The 21,665-nt window shown below is 44.2% G+C and overlaps 2 protein-coding genes across 4 annotated transcripts in view; both read right to left on the bottom strand.

The window, feature by feature from the left end:
- Nucleotides 1–13,397, bottom strand: part of BBS9 (Bardet-Biedl syndrome 9) — a 66,121-nt gene extending 52,724 nt beyond the window's left edge. Inside the window, exons 1-3 of one of the 2 annotated variants that reach the window (XM_075677780.1) lie at nt 13,388–13,397; nt 10,482–10,577; nt 2,579–2,708 (exon numbers count right to left, since the gene is read on the bottom strand). In XM_075677780.1, coding sequence (XP_075533895.1) covers nt 2,579–2,690 — 112 coding nt within the window. In that variant the 5' untranslated portion in view covers nt 2,691–2,708; nt 10,482–10,577; nt 13,388–13,397. Of the gene's footprint in view, nt 1–2,578; nt 2,709–10,481; nt 10,578–13,387 lie in introns of those variants that run through there. The other variant, XM_075677768.1, reaches the window with a different exon arrangement.
- Spn (protein phosphatase 1 regulatory subunit spinophilin) overlaps nt 13,297–21,665 on the bottom strand; it is a 152,822-nt gene continuing 144,453 nt past the window's right edge. For both annotated transcript variants that reach the window (XM_075677755.1, XM_075677750.1), the window contains exons 18-19: nt 20,014–20,165; nt 13,297–13,464 (exon numbers count right to left, since the gene is read on the bottom strand). In XM_075677755.1, coding sequence (XP_075533870.1) covers nt 13,338–13,464; nt 20,014–20,165 — 279 coding nt within the window. In that variant the 3' untranslated portion in view covers nt 13,297–13,337. The remainder of the gene's footprint in view (nt 13,465–20,013; nt 20,166–21,665) is intronic.

A 21,665-nucleotide genomic window follows, 5' to 3' on the forward strand; every position in this document is an offset into this window, starting at 1 on the left:
AATCTAAGTAAAAGGGCGTTTTCTCATTTCGCCCCCATCGAAATGCGGCCGCCGTGGCAGGGATTCGATCCCGCGACCTCGTGCTTATAAGCTTTCTTTACACCTATTTTGAAATTCATCGTTTGTGTAAATCGATGTTCAAGTAGCTGGTAATAAGATATAGCTGGTGCGTTAAATGCCTCTCGATTTTCAAGCTTGATTTGTCATTTCAAACATCCCGACTGGGAATTATCCACACGAAGACCACCAAAACTTATTACTATACAATGATGTAATGATCGAAATTATGCAGTGTCACTTACGAGCTTTGAACGAAAAAAAAAATATTTCCCTGTGCATCTACAGTGCTGATAAACTTGGCACTTGGCGGCTGTGAATCGCGTAATTAAAGCCACTATGTAAAAATAATTGCCAGTTCCGCCCGAAGTTCCGCCTGACTACCCGCGGATACTATATATGCAGCTGCGCCATAATACCTGGCACCCTTAAAGGTTTCAGCACGCCGTGTACGTAGGGCCTATAATGGAATCGCACAGACGCCACTGCGCTACTCGCAAAGAGCGGCGTGAGTGAAATTACATCATTTTCATGTTGTCAGCACTAATACTTTTTTGCGCTATTTAAGAAGACAAAAGATTTAGGTTAAAAGGCACGTGCTGTGAATAAAATGTTTTGTGAGTTGTGTTTGTGCGCTGCAATTCTCAATGTGCGTGGTGTGTGTGCGTGCGTGCGTGCGTGCGTGCGTGCGTGCGTGCGTGCGTGCGTGCGTGTGTGTGTGTGTGTGTGTGTGTGTGTGTGTGTGTGTGTGTGTGTGTGTGTGTGTGTGTGTGTGTGTGTGTGTGTGTGTGTGTGTGTGTGTGTGTGTGTGTGTGTGTGTGTGTGTGTGTGTGTGTGTGTGTGTGTGTGTGTGTGTGTGTGTGTGTGTGTGTGTGTGTGTGTGTGTGTGTGTGTGTGTGTGTGTGTGTGTGTGTGTGTGTGTGTGTGTGTGTGTGTGTGTGTGTGTGTGTGTGTGTGTGTGTGTGTGTGTGTGTGTGTGTGTGTGTGTGTGTGTGTGTGTGTGTGTGTGTGTGTGTGTGTGTGTGTGTGTGTGTGTGTGTGTGTGTGTGTGTGTGTGTGTGTGTGTGTGTGTGTGTGTGTGTGTGTGTGTGTGTGTGTGTGTGTGTGTGTGTGTGTGTGTGTGTGTGTGTGTGTGTGTGTGTGTGTGTGTGTGTGTGTGTGTGTGTGTGTGTGTGTGTGTGTGTGTGTGTGTGTGTGTGTGTGTGTGTGTGTGTGTGTGTGTGTGTGTGTGTGTGTGTGTGTGTGTGTGTGTGTGTGTGTGTGTGTGTGTGTGTGTGTGTGTGTGTGTGTGTGTGTGTGTGTGTGTGTGTGTGTGTGTGTGTGTGTGTGTGTGTGTGTGTGTGTGTGTGTGTGTGTGTGTGTGTGTGTGTGTGTGTGTGTGTGTGTGTGTGTGTGTGTGTGTGTGTGTGTGTGTGTGTGTGTGTGTGTGTGTGTGTGTGTGTGTGTGTGTGTGTGTGTGTGTGTGTGTGTGTGTGTGTGTGTGTGTGTGTGTGTGTGTGTGTGTGTTGCGCGCGTCAATATTTCTCTACAATATATTTCGTCCTTCATGATCGCAATGAAGTTGGCTTTCTACCAGGCCTTCCTACTGTACAGGAAAGCCGACAGTTGCGGCAACTTGGAAAAGAAAATGACGATCGGTGGAAGCAGAATCCGGAATGGAGATTTGTTCGCTGTTGTTACGTAGATGAGTCGTGTTGTTATCAGATTACGTAGGAGTTATTCTGTCTTATCTACGTTTATGTGCGCAAATCTGATTAGGATATCGAGGACCTCTTTTCACGTGCAAATCACCAACGGTTCCGCAAGATATCTAACAAAGAAACTTAAAGATTGACAGTCGGCAGCATCGTCTCTACTGCCGTCAGGATATCTGGACCAATGCGTACGTTTTTCAAAATTCGTCAATGTCGATGCAATGTACGGCTGCAACGTTTTAAGTTGCTTGCAAACGCTGTCACAAAATAGCTAAACGTTCGAAAGTGCTAGTTCCCACCTGACAATGTCACTGCAACATTGTCGAACGTTGTGCACCATAAAGTTTAATTATCACGACAACGCTGTTACAATGATCTGTGCTGTTAGGATTCGTTCACTCACTTTATGCGGAGGCCGAGTTCTGACACGTTTCCTTCGTGAACATGCTCTGAAATCAATTTACTTGGCTAACGACGCATTAAAACACATAACATATCCCTTGTATTCAAATAAATGCATGAAACAAAAGAATAACCAAATATGAATGTAGTTTTTGTAAATAAAGTTATTTTTTAATGAATCCATAACATGTGTACACCATGTAGATACGTGTGCATGCCAGCTGATCAAATAAAGCTGCAGTGAATTCAGTTTTAAGAAATGGTTTGAACAAATTCGTATGGATGTCTTTCTTACAAAACTACTGCTTGTAAAGATCTGAAAATGCACTTTAAGCCTTGCCTAGGCTCTAGTACCAAATGTAGCGGAGCCTACGCAAAGGGTAGTCGGGCAATGCATGCAACAGCGAAGTTTCTGAACAACTGACCTGATTGAGACGGATCGTTGCTGGCATTACCAATGCAGAGGCAGGTAGCGTCAAATGTCTCGTCGGTCCCACAGGTAACAGTCCACCAGTCACGCGCTTTAAATAGTGACATCTGCAGTTTCACCAAAGCCTGCGGAATGAAATAGACCGTTATGCAAAAAAAAAAGGAAGCACTTTGCCTAATAACTGCATGTCATCGCCGAACTTTGGGAGTTGATAACTGTCTCCATAGGCAGGAAACTGGCAGGGATGTGTTCATTGGCATTTAATGAAGGGTCGCATGCGCAAATAAAAAGCACGGCCAGGTTAATTTTGCACACAAATATCATCCCTTGAAACTCAAATATGTTCAGTAGTGACGTTGACAATATAGTTTAGATAGCGTAACTACTTAAGGTGTCGCTATTGATTCCAATTAGCAAGACTAAAATGCTGAGACAAATGTGTCACTTTATAGTGCAGAGTGAAACTTAGTGCGCATCGACAGTTACAAGCTTGAACTAACCGCTCATTCATATAAGCATTGTAATGAATCATGTCAGTTCAAGCGTGGATACTGCAGGAACAAATACAACTTTCCAGGCTATCCTTGAGGTCAGGATGCAAATATATAGATGTACAGCATACCTGAAACACACGGGCGCGTGTCGTTTTTGCCGGTCACCTAGGTAACGGACATCGTGCCAGGCAGCGCCACCGGGTGTCGCCACTTACCGGCTGAATGCGCGCTTCGCGTTGGGAGCGCTTGCCGCTCGTGATCGAAAGTACGCGAGGAGCGGCGAGGACGTTTTCACGGACTAGCCCTGTTAGCAACGGTACGAAATGAATGGGGGTGAAAGGAGACGCCATCAGCTAAGGATAGTCGGGATAAAACAAGGGAGGGAGAGGCGGGCAGAAAAAGAGAGGAGGCTGGAAAGGCTCGTACGCAATCATCGCTTCAGTAAATCAGTTGCGAACAGGATATAAAGCTACTAGTTAACGGCAACGCTTCGCCGTAATACGAGCACACCAGTGAAAGCCACAATTCCAATTCGAGGTTATTCATCAGAACCACCAGCGAAGGCTAAAGCTCGTGTCAGCCAATCAGAGTTGGCTACTAGCTTCAAAGAAGAGAGAAACTAGGGAATAGAGCATTGCACAGGCCGAATTTTTCGGCCAGTGCCGGGCCCGGCCCGAGCCCGCCGTACGAAATCCGTGTATATACATCCCTTAAATGTGCCATTGTTCAGGTGATGTATCCAAATACATTACAATAAAATTGCAGTTATTATATACAACAGAAAAACGCTTTCCGACAGAGGACGTGTACATGCCGGCCGAACCAAAGGCTGGGCTTTAAAGAATGCGGGCAGAACTGACCTACGATGACTATTCAAGTACGCGACTAGCCGAAACGCATCATGTATGAGGCGTGTACTGTAGCCAGGCTCCTCTCGCGCTCTCCCCTCTGCGCCTTCTGGCGGCACCACCGCGTATACCCAGTGGCACATACAGTGACCCAAGTAGGTGTCAAAAAGGTTCATTCAAGAGAGGCACATGCGCATTGGCACACGCTCAGAGGCCCCAGGGACACATACCCAGGTTGGCGTCGAAGAGGTTCATTGAAGAGTGGCCCACAGTGGCTACTTCATCTTTCTATAGCCAAAAATTGCAATGGGGCCTTGTGAGGGCTGACGAGAAAGGAAGCAAGCTTTCTGCCGAGCGCGGGGCCTACTTCCAACAAAAGTTGGCATCCAAGCTCGTAGCTCCTTTAATTTGTTAGGGTCAGGCCAGAAAGACAACGGACAAAAGTGTCTAAAAAATTTTGCGCTTCTACAGCCTGAATGGCGCTCAAAATCTTGAACAATACAAGGTAATCCCCCACATACCGGACGATCATGGAACGCTGCGGACTCAGCTAGTAGCCCTCCAAATTACGGTTACGATGGCGTAGGGTGTTTAATGGCGCAAGGGCCAGATATGACCAAAGAGCGCCATGCAAGTTGTGATGTGGTGTCAGTGATATGACAATTAGATGGAAAGATGAACTGCGACAGGTAGATGTAACTTGTCTGTAGGAGGACCTAAATATCAGGCACTGTAAAGTGCGCAAAATATATAGGTATTAAAATAATTAACATGGGAGTGACGTGTGCTACGACTGTAAAATATATGTTTACAGACGCATGATAGGTAAGTACTCACGAGGGCTCTTACACGCAAGGGCCTGGAGGCACGTGCTCTACAAAACTACTATCGCAGTAGCACCCTCTGGTAAGAGGATGCGCTACAATACTCCTGGGCAAATAACATGTACCACTACATTGTCAGCTTCCTGTTACATCTTGCAATAGATAGGCGCAAAGCAGGAAGCTATGCAGACGCCTTCATATTAGAGGCTTCCTCGAAAGTCGACCATGGACGTGCGAAGGTAGAAGTGCAGAAGGTTCACAAATTTACTGAGGCTCGCTCCGCATGCGTTCTGGAATTTCAGGATGCCACAAGCCTCGATGCTGCCCTCCACCATTTCAAACAGAGATGCGTGGCGAGTGAATAGCATAGACCTTTGATGTCAATCAAGAAGGCGCTCATTCCCGAAGGCCGCTCATGTTGCAATTAGCTTTAAAAAATCCACAGGGCTTCTAATTAGGAAAGGATCCAGCACAGGAAACAAGCCCAAGGGGGCTTCTGCAGGTACAATCCAAGCAGCTTTTGCCAAGTGCACCGCTATAGGAAAGCCCGCCAAAACCCGACATTCGTACACAATCATTTCTTACTTTTCCATTACTGTGATAGCAATTATATGGACACTCTAGGCGAATTTTCGCCGTCACTGTGGTGTTCTATATGAAGTATAAGTGCGATAAGATCCCGGCGCGCCCTATGCTCTGGCTGCGAGGGAAAGCGTGCGAGGGTCAGCCGTGAAGGATGCTGGCTTGATTCGCGCCCTCTTCCCGCGCGCGCCAAATGTTCGGGGTCACGTACATGATAAAGCGCGCGCTGCGGGGCGGACAACTTTCTATGCCTATGAAGGGAAAGCTACGGGGGCGGAGCTTCTGCATATGTGTTACCTAGTGTTACCGGGCCAAGTAGTGCGCCAGCGTTTGACAGTGCTTTTGGTTGCTCGGAACAGACGCTGAATCGGCGCAGCTTCCACTTGCGACGGTTTCGCGTTTGCCTAGACGCGGAAGGGAAAAGCCGCAAAATAAGTGATCTTTTACATTCAGTGGTGTGTTTTGTCTTATTTAGCTGTTGCTAATAAGGTGTTTATGTTTTCTCTTCCCCAGCTTAAACTAACGTGGATGAAAACGCGGGACTATTTTCAGAAGCGCTCTCACTTGTGCGCGCGTTGCCTCCGTAGCTTACCCTTCATAGCCAGAGAAAGTTGTCCGTGAGTACAGTGAGCGCGCGTATTCTCCTTAGCCACTGACAAGCAACACATTGCTTTTAGATCACTGTGACTTTTCCAATGACCTAACTGTTGCCGATTTTGCCTGCCTCCACAATTTATCTGAATAAACTTGCTCCAACCAGGTACCCCTCTTGCATCCTTTCACCATCAGAAGACTTCCAACGGAATCTTCGAAGACTGACAAATAAATATTTTCGCCAACAAAATTTATTTTTCGTAAACTTCCGACACACAATTTGTAAAACCATAAAACGAGCCCAAGTTCTTAAATTTCACAAATAATCTGGAGACTTCGCAGGTATGGACTATATATCGCCGAGTTCTGCGCTGAGATGGTATAATCCTCAAGATCCCTGTGTCCCTGATCGGGGACACTGCTTTGAGCGTGAGCAGTCATCTAGCAAACGCGCGTTTCAACTACGAATTCATGTTTCCCGCCTCTTGAGATTGTATTTTCTTTATCCTCCGCTACTGATCCAGCAAGAGTAGGGTGACTCGATGTGCGGCCGCTCTCCGGGCGCGCATCGAAAGTTTTGACACCATCGACGACCCGGACGAAGATAGCGACACAGAATCAGAAATTGAAGACAGCCCGGCCGGCACAAATGACCTGCGACGAAAAGGACAGACTGCATTCAAGTGGAGGAACGGAACGTAAGTATTTTCTTGTTTTTTTGACGCGCAGAGAGCGACGCTAAAGCTCTTCGAAGGCAATAATAACATTTTGCGCTAAATGCACCTTCTTTTCTTTTGCATCAGGTTTCCTGCTTTGACGATAGAGGAAAAGGAAGTGCTGATGAATCAGGAATGCGAAGACATAGACACAGCATTGAAGTATTTTTTTAAATACTTTCCCGAAGATTTCTGGGAAGAATGCGCATTCCAGACCAACCTGTACTCTGTTCAGGCTAGAGGGAGGTCTGTGCAAACAGATTCGAAAGAACTGAAGATATGTGGGCATCCACATTGCAATGGGGATCCTGAAGCTTCCAAGGGTTCGACCATTCTATGGTTCAGCTGTACTGGTCAAGAATGTTCAGGATCGAGCTCATTGCTCAGGCACTGACGTACCCGAAACATGTTTTTTGAACTCAGGAGCTACGTGCACTTCGTTGACAAGCTCTCAATGCCAGATGAAGAACAGGAGAAAAACAGGCTGTTTCTCGTAAAGCCTATCATCACCTCTTCCCGAAACGCCTGCATTGAGCTACCGATCTCGTGACGTGTCCATTGACGAACAAATGATACCATTTTCTGGAAGGTGCCCTGTGCGGCAGTGCGTTCCCTCAAAGCCGAATCCTGTAGGGCTTAAACATTTTGTAATGGCATCCCCAGACAGCTCGGTGCTGGACTTCGCCATCTATGTTGGCAAGGGAACAGTTCCTGATGATGACATGCGGGAGTTTCGTCTCGGTGGAAGTGTTATCAAGAAACTTGTCCAAACGTTAAATCGAGATCCAGATGCTTTCGTCTTCACGGACAGGTATTTCGCAGGCCTCAAAATTGCTGAGCACCTGGTCGAAGGAAATGTGTCTCTAACTGGAACAGTGATGGGAAACTGGACCGGCGGAGTTGCGGCCTCAATGCCGCAGGACCGCGATATGCAGCGCGGAGATTCAGAAGGTGCGGAGTAACGAAAAAATGTGCATTGTAAAGTGGAAGGACAATAAATCTGTTCTGATGTTATCCACTGCATTTGGCATCGCGCCAGAAGGGAGCTGCCAAAGATGGTGTAAGGATCAGGAAAAGAAAGTCAAAATGCAGCAGCCAGATGCGGTAGCGAAGTGCAAGTAAGTACGTGGGCGGAGTGGACCTGATTGACCGTTTCGTCTCGTACTATTGTATCTCTATGCAAACGAAAAAGTGGACGGTCCGCGTGTTCGCGCAGTTTCTGGACATGGCCTGCTGCAACGGATGGATCGAGTACAAAAGAGGTTGTGAGCATAGTTAGACCACAAAGCAGCAAACGCTCGACCTGCTGGAATTCAAAATGAACATTGCTGTTGCCTTAATTCAAGCGGAAACGCGGCGATCGAAAAGGTCAAGAGATCACGAAGTCGAAAGTGACGATAAAGAGGCGCAACCAAGTTCACCACAGAGGGGAAGGATCATTCCGCTACCTCCGAATGACGCCAGATACAGGACTGGACACTTTCAGGAGCAACAAAAGCTGGGATCGCACAACAGATGACGAAATGCAGGCTGCAGCGGTAAATCGAGAGTAAAATGCATGTAATATGGCATATTTCTCTGCTTGCAAAACCGCAACTGCTTTCTCAACTTCCACACCCATTGAGACCCACAGACCCCAATCGAGTACAACCAAATTTCACCACTCCTCTTCGTTTCTTTTAGACTTGTTTTTTTTTCCTATGCTCATTTGTGCCTAGAAGTACCAAATAAACAAGTTTGAGACAGATTGTACGAAAGCTTCTTTCTTGGGACTGAATAGGATAAAAGCTAGGCCAGAACTTTTCACCGCTCTCCCAGTATGTGACCTATACCTACCCCCGTATTCAGAAATGCATCTTAACTTGAAGGCCACGCTTGACTTGATCTAAATGACGCTTGGCGTGAAAGCACCGAAGGAAACTCAATACGGGGGTTAGAATGCGCTCGTGACGTATGACTCGACAGCTGCACGCGTGCGTCGCGGGTGACCTTGTATTCACGCTCATTTATGAAAGTGACGTTTCTATCTGCGTATCTCGTACAAACTTGCAATTTCATGCAGTGTTAAGGCTAAACTCCATGGGCGCGATTTTGTGTGCGACAGCGACGGATCAGGCCATCATGTGAACAGATCGCTTGGTCTTGTCGCGCGATCGCTCTGTTCTGCAAATCTAGAATTCGTCGCTTGTCGCCCAGAAGTGCTATGAGCGACTAGCCGAATCCTGAACTGGATGTACATAACTCAAGTACTTCCGATGGTCGCACGGAACGAGCAAACGATTGAATTTTTATACGTGCAATGATAAGAACCTACTGCAAGACTTTCAGAAATATTTTATGCTGCTTTTTACAGTAAAACACATCAACTTAAGTTAATAAAGCACGCGTCACCCTAGTTTCATATCGGCAACACTGGGAAGACGTCACTCGAAGTCATCGCTCGCATGAGGTGCGACTTGCAGGCGACGAGCGAACGCGACAGCCATCTCCATCGCGTCGCTTGTCGCTGCCACGCGCAAGATCGCTTGCATGGGGTTCATACTTTACGCGCCTCGCGTACGCTCCACACACCTCGAGCTTTCTATTACATACCTACAGAGGGTAGTAGGATCAAACCTCCATCATCCAGCACAGCGGCCCAATGCTCTAACGCTTTTCTCGTACCAAAGTCGCTCTTCGAAACGTCTGGCGCGTGCTTCACAAGCCAGTTTCTCGCATTCCGCCCTCGTGACAGCTATCGCTTCGAGACGCTGCATTAGACTGCACTGCATGCCTTCAGGATCGCCCCATATTTTCCGTCACACGGATACTTACGAAATGTGTGTAGTCCGCCTCTAATGCTATCACAAAAAAAAAAAAAAAAAAACGAAGTAGTTCACAACACTGAGCATTCGTCACACTGCTAGATTATCATTTGGTTGTAGCATCTGCAACAAGCAGTTTATCAGTGAAGGACTTGGTCTGATGCCTTCTTGGCTGATTACATCTTCGAGGAACATTAGCGCACCTAGGATTTCTGTCTGGGCGGGAGGGAGTTGTCAAAATTTTGGCAAGAAATCATTGTTTTAAGAGGGGAAAATATGACACAAAAGTAAGACACACGTGTGAATATTTCATACTAACGTGATCGACTGGGGCCCGGTCTTCGTCAGAGTACAAGCAAAAGGCTGAGTTACATCAACTCAAATGACTGCACGTGTCACACAGAACGTTGTCTACAGACATGCGGCTTTTAAGTTACCGCAATACGGTAACATAGCATATCTTTTAAATGTAATATCAGTTCATCGAATATGCATGCGCAAGATTAGGAAACGGATATCCCGTAGCCCGTTGCAATGCGATGCGAAATATAGGCTAGTGAATATCAAAATATGTACAATATCTATAATTAGAGGTCAATTATTAGCTTTTTCTTCGGAAGGAGGTCGATCGTAAACATACTCTCACAGTCGCAAATTTCCTCGGATGTTTTCGAGGTCATTTGGCACTGGAAACTTTCTTATAGCCAGCGGTGGCAGATTTCTTTGTCAGATAAGCTAAAAGGCGAGATAATAGTAATGCTACTACTGTGAGACTCCTGGCTACTTACGATGCATGTAATAATGTTCTGCAGTTGTTCACGTGGCAGTTTAGCATTATATCATGCAAAAACGTATGATTAGCAGCAAAACGTTACTTGCACTTATTTCTTTGAATACATTTCTAACAATGAAGATTGCTTAGCAGTTCTGGTGCTTAGCGAAAAGCTGTTTCTCTGTGTAATGGCCCTTTGCAATGTGCGTTAGTTCCAAGGATGCCTGTTTTAGGAACTCCTAGTCGCAAACCCCCCCTACGCACACAGTGGGAAACCAGTTCTTTCGATCCAGTCCAAAGCCACGCGACCAGTAGCAGCAGCAGGTCATTCAGGTCATGCAGGCCATTCTTCAGAACGACCTGCATTTAATAGATAATTGGTGTACTAAGTGGTTGATGCAGCTTAACATTTCTAAATGCAAATTTATTCAAATTTCCTACAAGCACGCCGCCCATGCGTACTCATTACACACAGTCAACACCTCACAAGTACAAACATATTGGTACCTCGGTATGCTAATCTCTAGCCATTTAAACTGGCTGGAACACATCACGAAACTGACTGCTAACAGCTCTAGAACACTAAGCTTCATCAGAAGAACATTATCATTGTCACCCCCGTCTGTCCGTAAACTAGCATACGAAACTTTTATTCGAACAAAACTTGATTACGCTTCTGCAATTCGGTGTCCGCATCAAACATCTAATCAATGCAACAGAATCTGTGCAGAACCGTGCTGCTCGATTCATATCTTCAAAATATGACTACAAAACTAGTATCCGCAGTATTAAGTCATCGCTCAATCTACCCATATTAGTCTATCGACGCAAGATATTACGTCTATGCTTATTTCACAAGTTGCACTACCATTTTCAACGTCTGCGCCAATCACTTCTACCACCAGCACGTTTGTCACGATGCCTGTTCAATTCACTCAGTTTACAGTGCCTGTATGGATCCAACTTCTGCCTTAAATAAATAATTTTTACCCATAGCAATCCAGGAATGGAATGAACTCCCAGACTCAATCACCATGGAATGTGATGCTGATGAAGTTAAAGAGCAGTTGCTTTCACGTTTTGGAAATCAGAATTGTATAAATTTATCTTCGCATTCCAAGTGTTGTTGTATTTGAAGTCCCTGTACTCCTATTTTATTTCACTGTATTACTTAAACTGCATTATTTCAATTTATTCTTATAACATCTCTGACTTGTTGGGCTCCTAAATGACGGGTCCTCTCACTGAAGTGACACGGAAGCAAGGAGAAGCAGAAGCTTTGTGACTTGCGTCTTTTCATTTCATTTGATAAATGTTTGATCGCCCTCCTTCGTCCTCCTCCCATCTTGACAAGTTTCGGCCTGACATACATTACTGCAAATGACTGGCTTAACTAGTCCTTTCGCTGCAATATAGAAGTTTAAGTACGCCTCCAGGCCATCGAATCCGTTGGTGCAATAGTTTTGTAATCCTAGGAAAGTTCCTCGAGGTACTGCCATAAAAGACTCACTTGGAGACGGCTCTAAATTCACTTGTTCGCAAATTTGAAAGGATGTAAACATCCCTGTTGCCCACTTCGATTGTCGGAAACGTGTCTGCTAGCTTGGGGCCTTGGGCTACTGCAGGCTTTGAAAATTGTTTTGGTCATACACTGCGGTACCGCTTATAATGTGGATAGTGACAACACCGCATGGTTGAAGGCGCTCGCAGTTTACAACTTCAGAACATCCCTTGACATTTGAACTGTGCAGGATAGCTTTGCAGCAGTTCAGTTGGACTTTGGTTCCTGAGACACCCAAGTGGTGGACTTCACTTCCTTTATATGACTTTAGCAGAGTACCGTTTCCTTCTAATAATAGCTTCGGCTCTACGCTGTTGAAAATTCGATAGATGAGGTGTGTTTACTTGTAACCCAGTGTCGACTTTTGAAGGTCCCAGAGTTTTGTTTGCACGGTCCAGTCGCGTTGGTTGCCAATGCTACGGGCGACAATACTAGGCATTTCAAAGTCGTCATTGCATGACGTGTTAACTCAGCAGTTTGAGCATTACCCTTGCAACAAACATCAAAGAATAGTTATTCTGGCACTTGCGGCACGTCGGCCCAACGCCAGACAGCTTTGGAGTTCATGCATTCATCGGCATCTCGCACAAATGCACCTGGCTTCGAAGGCCTGAAGTTCTCGTTCGTGCCCAGTTCACTTGCGATGGTCTTGTGCTCCTGCTTACTGGAGCTCAACCGTTTCTTCGGCTACCTTGCGCACTTGCTCTGCCTTTTGCAGCATCAGCTTGTCTCCAAGGTTTTTTTTTTTTTCGCACATTTTCTCGTCGTCAGTGCCAAAAACAATTTGACTCCTGACCATCAAGTCAACACACTTGTGCTTGCATCTTCAAGCCTCTCAAGAACTTCTAGTAGGGTTCGCCGGGTTCTGCTCGCTTGCGGAACAAGTACCGCTTGCATAATTCATTGCTCTGGGAAGCACATCATTCAGCAAATTTACTGACCATTGTAGAGTAGTTGCTCTCACGTTCCACGAAAATGAATGTGCTGTAGACTTAACTGCAACCCCACCTGCAGCCGTAGCAGCCTGGTTTTCGTTGATTCTGCTTGGGGCTTTTCAGCAGCCTCCAATGTTGCCAGAGAGAGCTGAAACTTCTGCTTAGGTCATTGTAACAAATAGAAGTCAGCGCTAAGACAAAGAACAAAAGAGTGCACGACATGACTGCTGCCTTTTCGCTGCATTGTATATTTTTTTCTTTTTTGTTTCTGTGTAAATTAACGTTGTCAGACAACGCTTGGGTCGTGCACTCTTTTCTTTGTCCTTCGTCTAAGCACTGAGTTTTGTTGGTTATCCTGAATCTAATCCAACTAGCCCAATTTGCAGTCTCAATTCACTTTAAAGATCTTGCAATTGTTTATGACGACACCTGTGAAAAACAGTGACTCGTATCCTGAAAATCCATGGCATTGCATTTCTTTGGCGCGTGCATCTGTTCACTGTAAGTTACCGAAGCCGGTGTCACGACTGGCTACTTCTGATATCGTGCATTTGACTCTTACGACACTGTATGAGACATCAGGTGCCAGGGAACACTTTATTTTATTCACAGGTCATCGGATATTTATACACGAAATAAAGTATAGGGCGAGTGCCTATCATGCCGATATGCACCTTGTCTGTCGGTGCTATTGAAGTGCACTTGTTGTTCCCTTGTGTCTATCACACATGGTACACAAAGATGAAGCCACCTGCGGAATGGGTAAAAAAGTGCGAGATTACAAGAAATTGGGAGTATTATTCATACTTTAATCAAGTTGGTGCTACCTTCAAACTTGCATAGACTATACTTAGCCACTTGGCACATTTCTTTGGAACCATTCACTTGAACAAAGCCAAGTTACAGCTGAAGGGCTGGACTGCAGGGTTCTTAGAGCCATCTAAGCCATATTAAATAGCATGATCATGAGAAAGATAATCCCAGATAATTTGTTTCTCTCGGAGTGCTCACACAGTATCGACAGACTTGCAAGGCAAACAGCCCCCACCTGATGGCACTTTCTAGCTTTCTGAACCACCTCAACAACCTCAAAAGTCTTTTGAAAAAGAAAGAACGATAAGAAGGTTGGGAATTTTCACCGTGTTCAAATACTATTTTACTTGCACCTACACAAAAGAACATCAATATTAGGAAAACTGTTTCTCATAAACATTCATCTAAGTATTTTGAAACTCCGAATTATAATGACCTCCCTGCATCATGAAATTTGTGGCATTAGTCACTTCATAGAGAACCACCACGAACATAATCAGATTAGTTCACTTGGGAAAATAGTGTACAAATATTTCAGCCAATGTCAAAACATTTTCCATATTATTCACTCTAAGATCTCAATGTGGTCAGTGTTTCCTGAAAGGCTGAACTACACCTCAACATTAGCAACGAAAGTGTAATCTTCACAAGGTTTCCTGTACTTCAACATATATCACAAAGACTTCAGCACCTAATTAAGTATCTGCACCAATATTCAACAGTCAACCATATCAAATGGCAGCACCAACATGTTTATAGGCGAAATGATAAAAGCATCAGAAGCAGAGGTCCCCGTTAGGACTTAAGGGACTGGCTTCTCTTTAAATAAGCAAGTACGTTTGTGGCAACACCTTGCTATGGATAGGAAGGCAAATGGTTACCAACCACACTTGCTTCAATCACACTCTACAATTTTCTGAACATTTATAGGCCACTCCGTGCCATTCTAGATCACAACCATAGTAAATACACTTGCTTCTTTAGGGCCGATTTACGCTCGAGCCACCCATCGCCGCAAGACGCACCGCACGCGTGCGGTCGCGCGAAAGATTGCACGTATCAAACACTTGTGCCCAAATATCGGTTTACAATGTGTAAGGTATACACTGTGCACACAGTGTAAATGGTAATTTGTGCACAAGTGCTGGATACGTGCACTTATTCGCGCGACCGCAAGCGTGCGGTGCGGCTTGCGGCGATGGGCGGCTCGAGCGTAAATCGGCCCTTATGGAGTAGCCATTTCCCTTCCACTTCATTCTTTAGAAATCCTATGCTAAAAAAAGCCGACCAAATGTGAACTCAGTGAATGCACTAGCATGAAGTGTGTACAAAGTTCTAGTACAGAAGTACACTTCTGGTACCAGCACCGCTTCTGTACTTTCAAGCGCTAGTACAGAAGTGCATTTCTGTACTAGTACTAGATTTTGAAAGAGACGAGCTTTGTATGTTCACGCAGACAATGTTGACTTTAAGCCAAAAATGAACTGTGTCAGCCATCACACTCCTGAGCACGACAGCAACGCCCATCTACAGTGTGCAAAAAAAAAAATAAAGCCATGCTATGACTGCATAAAAACCACAATTTATTTTTTCAAACTCAGATCATACGAGTTCATAGCTACATAATTTACTACACAATGAAAATTTTTCATACAAAATTTATTCAGGATGCAGGGCTGTCCATCAGTGAAAGCCTTGCTTAAAACTGAAAGAAATGCACAGTGTCAAATGTGCCTCTAGTGTATGTCATTACGGGGCACCCACATATATTAAACTTTTTGTTTTCACCTATCATGAGCAGCCTAGCACCTCGATTCTCACAAGGAACTCATAGTGATAAATACCACTGTTTGCATCCAAAGACAAAACGAAATCTGCTAGAGACATGTGAATATGGAGGAGGGAAAGAGCTAGAAGGGAGCACTGTGCAACCCAAATGAAGCCAAGAGAGTCATCCCAACACATGGATCATATTGCAGTAAGCTTTAGTGTCTTCCACTGCTGCACTCTTTCGAAAAGACACCGGGTGCAAAAGCAATGTGCGGCTGCCGCACTCAAGTTTTTGCGAAGAAGACAATAAATGTATATGCTGCAATATAGACAACCAAAACTCTCCGTGCATTTCGGGAGAAAATGTGCACAGAACGGTTGGTAAAGAACATGAAGTAGTACACGTCAATTAAAACCTACCGGGAACTAAGCCCATCAAGTCGAGTCCACTAAGCAGGATCGCATGTTAGCCTGACTTTTTTAGAGGCAAAAGGCAAGGGGGATGGCTTCACAGATAGTTGGTTTGCTAAGGCTGGCTGCATGATGTAATGCTTCGTCCTAGTTTACTTCCTTCCTCCATGCATGCTAACTAATTACTGAAAACTTGCGTGTGTATGTGTAGACAAGATACCTGTGATTGCTATACTGTCATCAATTTTATTCTTAAGTGTTTAAATAACCACAGCCAAATTAATATTGTACATGCAGCCTTCAAGTTACGACGTGTACAGAAAACATCACATTCTCTGCCTGCAATCAGACTTTCCAAATGAAAGAGCAGACCTTGCGCTACAACACTACGAGCACTACATCTACTGGCATAAGCGTGCAATGAATGCACTTTGTGGTAAAAACAAATGAGGCTGATTTTAGTTCGAGCATCACCTTAAGTATAATACGTACTTTGTAAACATAAAATGAAAAACATCAATTCTTCAGGCACTATCACAGCATGTCAACAAAACTGTCACGCAAGCGTGGAGGACCTGTATAAAGAGTAAAATGAGAGCCTGACAGGAAAGCTGGAGCTATGCTTCAGCATTTGTTCACGTGCTCTCCAGATGCTTTGAGCAAAAGAAACCTAGCCTGAACCTACGCACCTTCTGCAACATGCTGAAGTTACCTTGGTTCTTTCAGGTTCACAGAGTGTATCAGCATATCCCTGCTTCATTAGTAATCCAACCTGCCAGTGCAGTTGAGACATTGTGTTGCACCAAAAGAGTAATTCTTAGACCACCGGAAAAGCTACTGAAGGGTTTTCCCTACAGACTTCAGATGACTTGTTATTGCTGGCTAATCAACCAATACTTCAAAAAAATGTTACATCACCACACCACCACAGACATTACCTTTATCATCAGCCATAACTGTTCTATTTCCTTTCAGTTTTTCTACACACACACATATATTATGTTTTGTTTTTCCATACAAAGGGGTACCCACCTGTCTCGCTTAATGATTAAGCTTCTCTTAACATTCTGATGCTCTGCCAGCTGCTCACAGCAATTAGTCACAAGTGCATCAGAGAAGGGCAGTTCAAATGTCAAAGAACAGTGAGCAAAATCAGAAATGCCAGGAGCCTATCTTCTTCAAAAGAGATAAACAAGAGGTGGGGGAGTCCTCAGAAGTGACAAAGAGCCAAACATCACAGGTTTGGTTCACTTCTACATTTCCCTTGCCAAAAGTCCTTATTCAGCAGTCTAAATTTGGTCACTTTAGAAACACCATTCGAAAGCTACAAAATATATTGAATGCAAAAGCACCAGCATAGTAATGTGTTTCAAGTTTTCAAGGCCAAGCCATTTGTTTCACGTTTGCTATCAGCTGCAACACTTGGCACACCGTGCTGTGCTAAAGCTAGAATATTATAATAGTACTTGCCGATTATACCATTACCCTAACTCTTTTACGAGTCAGCACCAACCTGAATCAAGTTCAGATAACGCTTGTGCTGCAACCCACTGCCACTAGTTAGAGTAGCACATTTTAATTCAATGAATCCAATCTGTGCCCACTTTTATATGTGTTGCGCAGCAATTCAGAAGGGAAACATCGTGCTTAGCCCAATTATTTCAAGTCCCATCACATGAGGCTTGCACACAACACACACACACACACACAGCTATGAGCCGAGACATTTCACTGTCTGCAAACGTGACATGTTCAATATAATATACAAAAAGGCAGTGCATGAGCGGCCCATGGCTTCTTTAATGACTGCAATGCAAAAATGCCACAAGTTTACATATGAAAAAAAAAAACTATAATAAGGATGAGTGAATACCACTGGCATAAATAAATGTTGCTTAAAATCTTCTTTTCCTGCTAAACTCTTTGAGGTTGCCAAGTGCTACTCAACATACTCGCTAATTCTGTCATAAGACCAGCACCTTCAGAGGAGTTTCACAACCAGCACAGCTATAAAGAGCAGTACACACAGTTTTAAAAAAAGAGTGCCTAGCAGCTGCCAATGATGTAACACATGACAAACTTTTACAGACTGGTATACTACATGAGAATTCATGCAATCAAATACAGCTCTACATGGAAAGAAAAAGACTGAGCTAGTTAATCTACCTCAGCCACCCTGAAACAACAGAGCTACTCCACAAAGTATAACATAGGTAAAATACACCATAACTTCTATATCTAAATAAAAGCTTTTGCTAAGCATCTGACATCAATTTATTAAATAGCACAGTAGAACACTGCTGTAGTACCTGCAGTCCATTAAGCAAAAGACACCTTCAACATGTTGGTATCTTCACTACATCAGTAAACAAGTTTTTCTTTCGTGTGTGTGTGCTGAAAGTACCCTGTAACCAGGATACATTGCAGTGATTGACAGATTTCATTAGAAATACAGCTACATATTAATTCTACCTGAGGCTTCTTGCACAGTCCAATCCAACAGATGTAACAGTCAAGCCTGTGACTCGCATTTTGAGCAAGGGAATGCACAGACAGACAGGGAGACAGTGCAGTGGCCATGCTGAACATGTGTGAAATTACAGACAATTTTGCCTGCAGCAGCTGACACTAACCACTTTTGGGGGGAAAAAAATGTTGAACACGACGTGCTTGCTCCAAACAATGCTGCAAAAACTTTTGAGCTTGTGCACCGCTGACCACAGGCAGCATGTGATTTTGCGGTCTCATTGCTTGAGACGCAGGCAAGAGGATTAAGTGTTACATCACATATTAAACCACAGTGTACAACTTCAGTCAACGTTTTTCCACACTCATTACTACTGTTTACTGCTAAATCTGCCATTACAGTGGAAGCCTTCTTATTAGTCTCAGCACCTATAATGCAAATTTATAGCAATTTGGAGACTTGCAGCACCTATACTATAAATACTGAAGTTTACACATTGTTATGTTCCAATATGTAAACTGTGACTAAGCAGATAATACACTACAACCAATACCATTCCTGGAGTTTCTGGCACTGAAACCGTATCACTTAACAAATGCACTTTCACTATGCGCAGGTACAATGCCATAGACACCCATAAATCTTAAACAGTTGCAGACAAAAGGTTTTCTTATCTTATAAATATGTTAACCACAAAGCAGCTTACTATAGCAATGTTCTACTGTACAGCCATGGTACCCTGTCATAAAGAAATGGCCCCAATTTCGATAACATGCACAGAGGTATCTTGAGGGGGGAAAAATGGTTTTGAAACAACAACAAAAACAGCACCCACACATTACAGCTGCAAATTTAGGCAAGTTTTTCAGAGCTGCACACCATACAAAGTGAGAGAGAAGCATAATAAGTCAGGCACCGGAAAAGTACAGTGCAGTATGAGCAGAAACGGCACACAATACAGCGGGAGCAAAATCAAGTGGATATCGATTCAAGAAGAAATAGCCTGTGTGCATGGCTGCCCTCATTACCTCAAGAATCGAAACACTCGGTCACTACCCCGCGACATCCTACATGACTAAGATCAACAAGAACACAACAAATACTAGGTACTCATATGAAATGTACAAAATGGTACAGGGAGCCGCAACTACAATGACATCTTAAGAGCTCGGCAAGTGATGGGGGACAAACAAGAACCTCTGTGAAATGACACGCTGAATATCTAAAAGGGCAAAAAAAAAAAAAAAATCAGTACCCACACACACGCACGCACACATGCACACAAAAAGATTTGGGGGGGGGGGGGGGAATACAAGAACAGGGGGAGGGAGGTTTCAGGACAAAAATCAACCACTGCGTGCTTTACCAGCAGCAACAATACAAGAGGCTTCCACTAGCTGCCAGAGGATCAGTCACAACCCATAGGCGTTACATAAACTCTGGTGTAAAAGGAATGTATGTTAAATATATGTGTGCATGTGCATTTACATACCGATAAGGCCTTCAGCCATATGTGCAAGAAAACAAACAAGGAAAGACAATAATGGGAACACTCATGAGCCATCACTCCCTCTAAGATCTCTGTTCCAGAGACTGCCTCAAGGTGTAGCATTTTGAAATAAACATAAAAATATATGCAGCATCACTTCCTTCCCAGAGGAGTATGCTCTCAGGTAGCTTATTCCTGGGGCTGCCCAATGCACATTGTGAGTGTGACGTTCGTTGTGTTCGAAATGAACTGAGCACACGCTAGCTCACATGAATTCTCCAAGGGGAGTGGTAACAGAGGTCAAGCCACCATAGCTGTTTTCTGCCAATGCCAAAGGGCTGTGGCCTCACTTGCGCTTTGCCTTGTCTGCCTTGCGCTGAAGCTTTTCCCGGGCACGCAATTCCTTCTCTTGGGCCTTGCGCTCCTTGTCCAGCTGGGATCGAAGCTCCTTGACCTTCTTCTTCAGCAAAGACCGATCATTTGTAGACACCACTCCCAGCTCCTGGAATACAGATAAGGCCATTCAATTCTTGCCCAGGCCAGAGTATACATTGCCAGCTTTCAAAACAGCTGGGGCATGCCAAAGCCCGTGCACATTACCAAAGCGGCATACAATGTGTGATGAGTCCCTCACCATGCTCCGTACTCTGCTAATCCTCTCTATCGTCTTCTCGATAAACTTTCTTGCTATGCCTCAACTTCAGTAAAAAACACTTCTTCAAAGGAAGTCTGCAGTCCTGCTAAATACGCAGTAGGCCACAGCAACAGTTGTAGCATTTATCTAAACTTTGTGCACTCTTAAGTATCTTGTAGTAGGCCTGCAATGATGGTGTGATTAACCTGCATGATCCATGTGAATCTTTCTTAAGTACTTAAAGGAGCCCTGAAACACTTTTCGTGAAACCTAAGCAACATGATGGAATGACTGATGCTTTTCAAGGAACATAATGGCTAGCTTCCATTGCTTTCTCAAGCTTGAACCAGACTGCAGTTGTCAAGCAGGCATGCGCCAACTATGGTGCACGAAGTGCTGAAGCATAGTGCCCCTCCCCCCACTCATACCTACAAGTTAGGGTAGGCTGGCTGACAGTGGCATTTCATGAATATGTCTAGTTACAGGGGGCATTACATAATGTGATGGGTCGAAGGCTAGCTTTTTGTTAATTAGTTGGCACAGAAATTCAAGGTTCAATTTTTTTCCCTGTACTTCGAATAAGGGTACATCCAATACAATTTATTAGTCCTGAAGGTGAGCCCAATATGAAGAATTTATACTTTGAATTTGTTTAATACTATTGATATTACATTGAGTATAGGGATCCCAGGCCACATAGGCATATTCTAATTTTGGTCTGATAATTGTAAGATAGGCTAGCAGCTTGACATTAGAAGGAGCTTTCTTTGAAGTTTATATTTCAAAAAAACATAGCTTGTGAAAGATGGAACCACATATGTTACTGATGTGAAGGTTCCAGGGCAGGTTGCTAGTAAGGGTAACACCCCAGTGTTTGTAATTAGTCCCCTTTTTTAGCAGCTAAGAGCTTAGTTCTTAGTTTATAAGTATTGAAAGTGATGTCTTCTTATGATTGATGTCTTCTTATGATACAAGGAATAACACAAGAAGAAAGGGGTTAACTGAGGGGCCAGATTTTTTATTAATCATATCATGAGAAGCCCCCCCCCCCCCCCCCCCCAACAGACAAAGACACCAAGGAAAAAAATAGGGGAAATTACTTGTGCTTACTAATTGAATTAAAGAAATGCGTGCACCACACGTAATGCGAAGACATGGGATCGTTCCCCATATGCAGCAAGTTGTTTTTTCATCCACTTTCAATGTCATTAATTTATCATTTCTTTAATATAATTGGTAAGCACAAGTAATTTCCCCTATGTTTTACTTGGTGACTGTTTGTTGGCTTCTCATGATAGGGAATAATACACTTTTTTACACATTAATGATCATTCCATTTGTGTTGTTGAGGTCATCCTGGTCAGGGAA

Source organism: Dermacentor variabilis, chromosome 1, assembly GCF_050947875.1.
Source record: "Dermacentor variabilis isolate Ectoservices chromosome 1, ASM5094787v1, whole genome shotgun sequence".
Lineage (NCBI taxonomy): Eukaryota > Metazoa > Arthropoda > Arachnida > Ixodida > Ixodidae > Dermacentor > Dermacentor variabilis.